At 40.1% G+C, this 10,433-nt stretch overlaps 1 protein-coding gene across 3 annotated transcripts in view; it reads left to right on the top strand.

Annotated features, from left to right (window-relative positions):
- The window catches only part of SLAIN1 (SLAIN motif family member 1), a 73,699-nt gene extending 66,951 nt beyond the window's left edge, over positions 1-6,748 (top strand). For all 3 annotated transcript variants that reach the window (XM_038387955.2, XM_038387956.2, XM_038387959.2), the window contains 2 exons: positions 273-555; positions 5,638-6,748. In XM_038387955.2, the coding sequence (XP_038243883.1) occupies positions 273-555; positions 5,638-5,713 (359 nt within the window). In that variant the 3' untranslated portion in view covers positions 5,714-6,748. The remainder of the gene's footprint in view (positions 1-272; positions 556-5,637) is intronic.
- The last annotated feature ends 3,685 nt before the right edge of the window (positions 6,749-10,433 follow it).

Below are 10,433 nucleotides of genomic sequence, written 5' to 3' on the forward strand. Positions count from 1 at the left end.
GTGAGAAGTAGGGTTGGGATTTTTGTCTGATCTTTGTTTGGTAGTGATTTAAAATTTTTACTTAAACTGGACTAACAGATGCAGTCTGTATTTGTACTGGATCTAAATATTTAACCTGTTTTACAGCTGGTTTGATTGAAACAAAAGGTCACCTCCTCTAATGAGAAGTGCATTCAGCACTGTTCAGACTTGTTTAGAAATAAGTGCTGATACCTGGTACTATGTGTTGTGCACTGATGTTGTATACTTCCTTTGTTACCATCCTTTTACAGTTCCATCTCCAGGACAACTTCAGCACAGAGTTCATAGTGTGGGACATTTTCCTGTGTCTGTCAGACAGCCTCTCAAAGCTACAGCGTATGTAAGCCCAACTGTACAAGGCAGTAATAGTATTCCCTTATCCAGCACCTTACAATTATATTCTAACAGTGGAATCCCTATGCCAAACAAGACTGCAAATCCTGGCACTGTAGGACGTAGTGCTCTTCCAAGACCATCGTTGGCCCTAAGTGGGAGTAGTATACCCAGGAGTAAAATTGCACAGCCAGTTCGAAGGTAAGAGAATGTTCTTATTAATGAAAAGAGTTAAATGCACCTCCTTTACATATAGATAGCGTTGTTTGAGAACTCTTCTTTCTTTTTTAAAAGAGTCTGAATTAAGGCTTTTAAACAGAAACACTTTTACAGGCTACTGATGCTGGGCTGAATTCTGTCCTCTCTATACATGTCTTTCTCTCTAAGAAATGAGAACTGCCCATTCATAAACCCCAGTGAACCTTAACAATTAATGATAACCACCCAGCAATGTTAAATAATCACATACAGGTAACAATGTAATTCAGTGAGCCAACAGTAAATTAAAACTACTCCCATTTTACCTCCCCTCCCCAAGAACAATCTCAACCTTCCTCACAAACCCTGACAAATACTAGTTTGTGCAATGTGCCCCAAAGGTAATCCAGTTCGTTATTTTGGATAAATGGTGTAGCAAATTCAAATGTCCCAGAGTCCATGCAGAGAATGGCTTGCTGAGAGCCTCCTCCTTTTTAAAAAAAAAAAAAAAAATTGCATCTTTGACTACAGCTGTGGCAGAATAGCCCAGTGAGAAAGGAAATGTCAGGTAGGCAGCTCCCACACCATGTAGGACTGTGTAGGTCATGACCAATACCTTTTAAATTCCATCTGGAGACCAATAATCAACTAGTGCAGATTCAGAGCCCTAATGTCATCTATTCCCAGAGAAATGTCCTGTTTAGCAAGTGAGCTGCTACAGTCTGTGCTAACTTTAGTTTCCAAATGGTTTAAAGGTATAGCCCATGTAGAGCAAGCTTGAGGTGATAAAGACTGTGATGTGATGATCTATAACAGCAGCTGGGGGGTCTAAAATAACCATCACTTACAAACTCTTATGACTGATGGGGGATGGATTCCCTCAAAAATACTTTCAGCTGCTTCCTCCAACTCACTGTATTATCACCTTGGTCTTGTCTGGGTTGAGCTTTGGCTACCTAACTGATCCAGGCCTGAATCTCAAACTAGATATTGGCTAGATCCAGAAAAACTTTTGATTCACAGTTTTGCTTCAGTGGAGTTACTCTGGTTTTACACCAGTGTAAATTAAAACAGTTTGGCCCAGTGTGTTGGTACAAAGGGGACTTCAAAAAACAACTGCCCGTTTCCTCTTTCATGAAGTGTGTACCCTTTGATTTCCAATATAACTTTTTTTTTGTTTTGTTTTTTGTTCCCCAATGGAACTCTTGCTCTTCTGTTTATTGTAGAGGTCTGTCACAGGGCAAGTATACCCTATCACCCTGGGGGGGTTGGGCAAGGGCATCATAGCCCCATGGTTAAATCAATATGGCTGCCCTCAGTGTTGTGTGGCCCAGTGGCTGGAGTCACTAGGACTACCTCTTGGCTGCAGGGAAGTGCAGCCTCATGGCCAGAGTCAATAGGAGGAGGTCTGGTGGGCTGCTCCCCAAAGGGGGTGACTGGGGTAGGGGGACCAAGGTCCACTGGGTCCCAGCCCAGGGCCCTGGTAATGGCAAATGGGTTCACCACTAAGTCAGCAGGGAATCTGCACATAACACACCACCTGCTGCAGGGACATTAGCCCGCTCTGGGCTAATTCCTACCATGACTTCTACAGTTGAAGTTGGGATGTCTTCAGAGTCTCTGAGCTTGTCAGTTAGCAACTGCTATCTCCCTGGGGCTTTGCAGATGCCTAAGCACTTGTCCGGACCTTGGTATCTCCTGCTCTCACAGTCCTGGATCCTGGCTGCTCCTCAACTGGAGCTAGCAAGGTGCATCCTTCCTCCTCAGTGGTCAGCACAAACTGAGCTAGGCTGCTCCCTTTTATACTGCAGCAGGAGTTGGAGCGTGCCCATTAGGGATGAGGAGGTGTGGCTTCTGCCATCAAGAGGTGCTGTGTTAACCCTTTTGTCCCCGGTCTGGGGCAAGTACAACCCGTCCCAAGGTCTCTGTCTCCTTTCTAGAATAGTTAGTCATACTTTCCTTCCATGTCTCTTGATAAATATCTCTTGATATTCAAACAACTTATTATAGAGAAAAGTAAGAGAAGCCACATGTCAAGCTGTCTGGAGTAGCTCACGTGCATGAGTGCCTACCTCAGGCCAGACTGTCAAGAAGGAGGGCACAAACCCCAAATTAGTTGAGAGTTCTATACTTTAGATTTCACCAAGCAAGTAACAAGTGTGAATATTTCAAGCACTATAGCAGCCTATCCATGGAGTCACAGTCTTCTTGGGTGCTCTGATCTAACTTGCCACCCAGACAAACTTGTCTTCGTAATAGATGGTCCCTTACACCAAAAAATCACAATAATATTCAGGTTATTCTCAGTCCCAAAGGACCAATTGCACCTTAGACCTCACACCAAAGACAACGCTTTAGCCAATCTGATAATAAACTAACTAAAGATTTATTAACTAAGAAAAAGAAATGATTTATTTACAAGGTTAAAGCATGTAAACATATGCAAATGAGTTAATCTTAGATTCCAAAAATAATAGAAACTGCTGCAATATGCAAGCTTTCTATGTCTCTAGAGCTAACCCAATCCAAGCAGCTTTGGGATCCCTTACTTATGCTAAGAAATATTGCCCTCTCCAAATTCCAAGTAGCATAGTGATATAGTTCCTTCTAGTCACAAGTTGTTATGCCCTTTGCCCTGAATTGAAATGGATGGGAAAAGTGCCCTGTGGTCTTCATGGGCAGGTGTGGGGGGGGAGCCAATCAACAAAGTTTTTGTCCTTTGATATTTTACAATGGCTCGTTTGGTTTCAGTGGGCCTTCTTGTGTGCAGGACCTACGCTTTACATTAATTAATGCTTCTTTCCTATTTGGTGAATTACACAGTTACAGAGGTTTACGGTGCAAACACTCAATATACCTTTTAGGCCCTGGGGTACAGATGTTATAAGCGAGATCAATACATGCAGCAGTTTTGAGAAAATGAAAGCAGTTCTTTTCTGCTTACAAAAAATGAAAATGTTTTGAGAACTGCTAGTAGGCTGTTAATTATGGCAGTAATTTTTTCTTTGAGAGAATTCTGATTATGTGATTAGTTTCATTACACAAAGTGCCATTTAATAGTTCTGCATCCTTTCTAATAGTGCTGATAGGTTAAGTAATGTGGTGTTGCTAAACTGTACATGTCAGTAGTTAAAGGTTGAGTCCCACCAAATTATTTCTCTCTTCTACCTAACCCCAATGGTTAATTAAAAAAGAATAGTTCACATAATTCACTCTAAATTCCATCCCCTGCCTTGTTGCAACATGGACTGGAAATTATGGTGCTGGAAATGCTTAAGCTGCCAGGAAGAGTCATGGGTGACATTGCTTGTGTGTCAGTGACGAATCTTCTGTCTGGTGCCCGAAGGCTCTAGCATGGGAACAAGGAGGGAGCATGGAATCCTAGGGGGTTGGACACTGAGAAGGAGAAGAGTGTGTGAGGGGAGCCAACCGGGTTATGAAAGAAAAGGAAACTGATGGAAGTCCAGTTCCACCTCCTAGTAATGGTATAGGGAGAGCTCTTGCTGCTGTTTCAATCTACTTTTAACCACTAGAGCCACTGATGGCAGAGAAATGCAAGAATCAGCACTGGTGGCTGCTGTTTACTTACTGGTTCCATCTTCCTTGCAGCAGGCTGCCCCCCTCCTCCAGCCCAGGATTCCTGATGGGAGAGGAGCAAGCAGAATCAGCAGTAGTTGTGGCTAGAGGGGGAGCAGGGAAGGGACAGAGCTAGGACCTGAGAGGATGAAACCTGGCTTTACAAGAAGCAGTAGCGGGGAACTGGAGCTGGCTATGGCTCCACCAGTGCCTGTTGATGGCTGCTGGTGGCTCTCTTCGCAGATTTCATATGACCATATCCACTAGCATTTCCAGCCTGACTCCGACCCCCCATTTTATTTAAGCAAAATGATGTAATAAAAATATGGTGGCTGTAAAATGTATGTAGCCCTCCTGAAATTGTTAAAGAAGCAGATGGAACAGAGTTGGATACTGTGTCAAACTAATTGTCCGAGGCAGGTTTTCTTTAAATCTCATTTGAAACAGCTTCCTCAGTAGTGTTTAGAGGTTTGGGGGATAATTAATTGCTAAGGAATTTATAATAAAAATTAAACTGGCTGTTATATTATGGTGCTAATGTTTCCCAGTTTGTTTTTAAAACATGGAATAGGCCAATTTCAGGAAGGCTTTCTCTCTCCTGGACAATACTAATGCTGCCATTGGCAGGAAAAAAAACAAGGTGCTATTTTTAGAATGCACTGATTTATTTTTTTCAAATGCATGTTGGGTGCAACAGTTTATGTGCGGGAATGTCCTCTCCCCCCTTTTAAGATGGAATTCTTTTCTGCAGCCTATTTGTATTGGGATATAGCTACTGTTTTTAGTGACAGAAATGTATTTGCACTGCTTTTTAATCCCATTAGTCCTGCAGAGCCAAAACAGTTAAGGGAGAGGGAGAGAGGTTCTGTTTGATCTTGTGCATCGTCAACAGAATTGTTATTAAATCCCTCGCCTGTGCCATCTGTGTGAACCTATTGAAAGAGGTGAGATTTCACAGGTCTCACCGAGGGCCTCCTTTGCAGAACTTCTATTATTGCTGTTATGTGAGGAGGAAATAGTTTTTGTAGGCTGGGGGCAGAACAGTGGGGAGAGGGGAAAAACAAGAAATGAGGTTTTTTTCTTTGTATGGAGAAGAATGGGATGAGCAGGGCAAAACATTGGAGTGAAGAGAAGAGTTGGTGGGGGTAAGAAGGAAAAGAAGGATTGGCAGTTTTACATTTTGTGCCAGGCCACATTGTTCCTGCATCAGATCAGAACCACATCCTACAGTTTAGGATTGAAATCCTGGTCCCATTGAAGTCAATAGCAAAACTCTCATTGACTTCAGTATGGTCAGGATTTCACCCCAGGTCCTTAATTATTTATAATTTATTATATATTTATATATATATATAATTTATAATATATTAGCGTAGAGCTGTAAATATGCCATGGAAGAGTGTACATGCATGTGTATATGGGAACACCTAAAAGACCAGCTTCATTACATATGTGACTGATGCATGTCTTATTGTTCTCTTACCTGAAATGTCTTATTTTTTAAAACAGTTTTCTTCAGCCTCCAAAGCCTCTTTCTTCTCTTAGTACTCTACGAGATGGAAATTGGAGAGACGGCTGCTATTGATGTCGGATGCCCCTGAACAACGGAAAGGAAATAATGTGGTTTCTATTACCCAGCTGGCTGGGTAACTATGTTACAGGAAGGGAAGGTTCCACAAAACTATTTTCATTGAGTTTTAATATGTAAGAATATCCGTTATACCCTGTCATTTAAAAAAAAGAAAAAAGAAAAAAAAGAACATTGTTCATTTGCACTTAGTCATTTGCCTGGAAAACTGCAGTGTTATCAAACTAACAGTTGCGGTACTGTCATTTAGAACTTAAGAAATTTTTATATATGTGAAAAATATCGGACATACTTCCTTCGAGAGAGCTAAGAAATGCCACTATTTCAAGCAGCTTTGCCATATAGTAGGATAATTTATTCAGTGTACTCTGTAAAGATATTATGCATTTTGTTGCAAATTTGAGGCCTATGTTATATGCTTGGAATTTTTTTTTTAGTGTTTCCAAGAATTTTATTTTTTTCACTTAATTTCGTTCACACTTGCTTAAACCACAGAGAGAAGATTAAATTTTTGTGTGTGCCATAAATAATATTTCTGTGGTAATGTATTATTTTTTAGCACTAGGAACATATCCTTCAAAAACAAACCATGGGCAATATGAAAGCAGTAATTTTTATGTTCCAAAGCACAAAAGAGTAGCATTCACTGGAAACTGCCATACAACTGGGTCAACATAATTTTGTTATTTGTTCAAATGTTAATTTATTATCATAGTGTTTTGTATTTATAATGGCAGCATAAACCACATTTCACTAAAAGGTGCAATGGTCACTAAACTACAGTTAGTTTTTCAATACTTTATTACAAAAAATAAAATTGTAATGTTTTAATAATGGTTGCTTATGGGAAATGAATGAGTTTTAATGCAAATACATCTTTTTGATAGATCTTTTACAAAATCCAATTGCACTAATCAATGCTTTCTTATAATGGCATATGATTTAATATTTGATTATAACTGTGTATACTGCTGTTTTGGATGTTTCAGAAATAAAGAATCTATTTCAGCAATATCATGCTGTTCTTTAGTGTGCAATGTAAACATTGTGTTTGTATCTGTTTTTTTCCCCCCTCTCCATGGCATAACTTTTTATTACAACACTTAGCTACTGAAGATTTTACTATTCAGCCTTTAGAACTCTTTGAATTTTTTGCAAGAATATGCAAATCTCCAAGAACAATAAAAAAAGGAATCTCTTTTAGCCAAATGTTGCTTAGAAGACGTACACATTTCTTATTGCCTTAAAATTACTTTTGGAAAATATAAAATCTCTTGAGTCAAAGCAAGGTCTGCAAGTACACTATTATAAGAGTCAGAGTCCTATGTGTATGATCTGGAGGATGGTGTGGATTGCACCCTCAGCAAGTTTGCAGATGACACTAAACTGGGAGGAGAGGTAGATACGCTGGAGGGTAGGGATAGGATACAGATGGACCTAGACAAATTAGAGGATTGGGCCAAAAGAAATCTGATGAGGTTCAACAAGGACAAGTGCAGAGTCCTGCACTTAGGACGGAAGAATCCCATGCACCTCTACAGACTAGGGACCAAATGGCTAGGTAGCAGTTCTGCAGAAAAGGAGCTGGGGTTACAGTGGATGAGAAGCTGGATATGAGTCAACAGTGTGCCCTTGTTGCCAAGAAGGTCAATGGCATTTTGGGCTGTATAAGCAGGGGCATTGCCAGCAGATCGAGGGACGTGATTGTTACCCTCTATTCGACATTGGTGAGGCCTCACCTGGAGTACTGTGTCCAGTTTTGGGCCCCACACTACAAGAAGGATGTGGAAAAAATTGGAAAGCGTCCAGCAGAGGGCAACAAAAATGATTAAGGGACTGGAACACGACTTATGAGGAGAGACTGAGGGAACTGGGATTGTTTAGTTTGTGGAAAAGAAGAATGAGGGGGGATTTGATAGCTGCTTTCAACTACCTGAAAGGGGGTTCCAAAGAGGATGGATCTGGATTGTTCTCAGTGGTAGCAGATGACAGAACGAGGAGTAATGGTCTCAAGTTGCAGTGGGGGAGGATTAGGTTGGATATTAGGAAAAACTTTTTCACTAGGAGGGTGGTAAAGCACTGGAATGTGTTACCTAGGGAGGTGGTGGAATCTCCTTCCTTTGAAGTTTTTAAGATCAGACTTGACAAATCCCTGGCTGGGATGATTTAGTTGGGGATTGGTCCTGCTTTGAGCAGGGGGTTGGACTAGATGACCTCCTGAGGTCCCTTCCAACCCTGATATTCTATGATTCTATGCAGTGTGATTCTGGTACTATGGAATTTATCTCAGAAACGTCTGGCTTCCTTAATTTGCTTTTAAAAGGTAGAAATTTTATACTTGTGAGTAAAATATACCAAATGTGAAATGAGTGTATAAAGCTGATGGAGTCATGTTTTCACACAGCCAAATACAATAGCTCAGACATGCAAAATGCATTTTAACTATTACAACTCCCAAATGGATGAGCTTAGAATTTTTACTCACTCACTCATTGAGTTCCACTCAATTTTTTTTAAAGTCATCCTACAGAAGATAAGATGGAGCATGGAAAATTTGGGCTTCAAAGGTACATGTTTTGGAAAACTGAATATTTGGAAAACTGGAAACCATTTTGTAAGACATGTGTGAGTTTATTTTAAAGTAGTGGATGACAAAATATCTGGGGGTTTTTTTGGTTTTTTTTTTAAGTGTAGTAGAAATTGCCTTACAAATGGTAATACATCTGTTGTACACAAGAGGACAGTATGCACTCTGAAAATACTTTCCTTTTATTAGGTAAACCTTGTGTGTTCCCCAGACTCTTGGTTTAAACTTTATGCATTTTTTCCAGTGATTGTTGTATATGATGTTATCAAATTACCCAGCTGATTATGATTTGGATTTAAAAAATCACAGAGTATGTATAGAGAACTGAAGAAACAAGCCTCACCACTATTATGAAACTTAAAAAATGGAATAGGGCACTGTTTTTCAATTATTTCTTGAACTGCTCAAGGTTTATTTAACACCCACAGTTTAGCAATGCATCCCTTGCTCATTTAAGGGTTCTCTAACCGTATAAAACTATTGCCTCCTAGTCATAGTTAGTCCTTCAAAGTCTTTTCTGATACTGCCAAATAATACTCACCATGAAATCCAGGTTACAAAGAGTTGGATCGGTTCTAATCTTCACCCCGTTCCAGTCCACAGAAACCAGCATTACTTTTCTCCCCCTGTAGCTGGCATCTCCTGTGGAACTAGTAATGACTAACCAGATATTGAAGAGGTTTCAGAGTAGCAGCCGTGTTAGTCTGTATTCGCAAAAAGAAAAGGAGTACTTGTGGCACCTTAGGAACTAACAAATTTATTTGAGCATAAGCTTTCGTGAGCTACAGCTCACTTCATCGGATGCATGAAGTGAGCTGTAGCTCATGAAAGCTTATGCTCAAATAAATTTGTTAGTCGCTAAGGTGCCACAAGTACTTATTTTCTTTTTTCAGGTATTTGAAGAGTGCACAAGTGTGACAGATACTTCACCCTGGAAGCTAAATGCATGAGATCTCCAACACAAAACCACCTCTGTCACTCTTAATTTTGCATGAGTCAGAATCTTCCCCAGGCAATGCAGAATGCTAACAGCTTGACCGTACAGTGCTTGCTATCTTAAAAAGTCAACATTTACCAAGATACCACAGTTATTGCCTATTCCAGGTAAGGGAAAATAGTTTGGCATCTTTGTATGGTAAATATTGATGTATGTTATATTTTAATATGAATAGATGTGTATGTACAATTATGTGGTATATGTGTTAATTGCCCATTTCATTTCAAGTGGTTTCTTGCAACATATGTTAACCCCTTATGCTTAACAATCTGTCCCATCTTCTATTTAGCTGTCACAGTCTGGTTAAATTTCCCAGACCTGAAGAAGAGCTCTGTGAAGCTCTAAAGCTTGTCTCTCTCACTGACTGACATTGGTCCAATAATAGATATCACCTCCCCCACTTGCCTCTATGTACAATTAGGCAATTTAGGGTAGTGCACACACTCTCTTCTTTTTCTAAAAAAATAATATTTGTTATGTTTAATTGCAGGGCAGGAAATATATCTGTATTAGTGGGAAATTCTTGGTAAGAAAGGAGAGCCCTTCAGTGCCACAGCCAATGGGACTTAATGCAGCTCCCTCAAAAATTAAGCAGTTAGAGCTGTACTGAATTAATCTGTAAAGAACTAAAGTTAAAAGTGAACTTGAAAACATTTTTACATACTATGATCTCTGTTCAGAGGTGATAACATCATCTGGAACACACTTGTTCTGTGATATAACCAGACTGGCAATTGCTTCTGGGTGCAATTCAAGGTATTGGGTTTCACCTATCAAGCCCTAAATGTGTCTCTTGGCTACCTGAGAGATTGTTCTCTCCTTGTGTGCTACAGCAGCCTTGACAGAGCAGCCCAAAGAAGGAACAAAGCCAGTGGCTGGATATGTTCACTCTTTGGTCTGAAAAAACCTGAGTCAACTGGCCTTTGTGGCAGGCTGCCCAGCTGCATTGTTCTCCCAGGCTTGGAAGAAGGAGCTGGGCTAGGGAGGGTGGTGAATGTGAATCCTGTCAGATTGAATAGGTGAAAAGAACAAAATCTGCTACTGATTTATTTTTTCTAAGATTTGTAAATAGAAGTAGCATAAAATGTGAACTTAGATCTTAACAGGTAAATAAAAGAACCAACTAGTTTTCA

This window comes from Dermochelys coriacea, chromosome 1, assembly GCF_009764565.3.
Source record: "Dermochelys coriacea isolate rDerCor1 chromosome 1, rDerCor1.pri.v4, whole genome shotgun sequence".
NCBI classification, from domain to species: Eukaryota; Metazoa; Chordata; order Testudines; family Dermochelyidae; genus Dermochelys; species Dermochelys coriacea.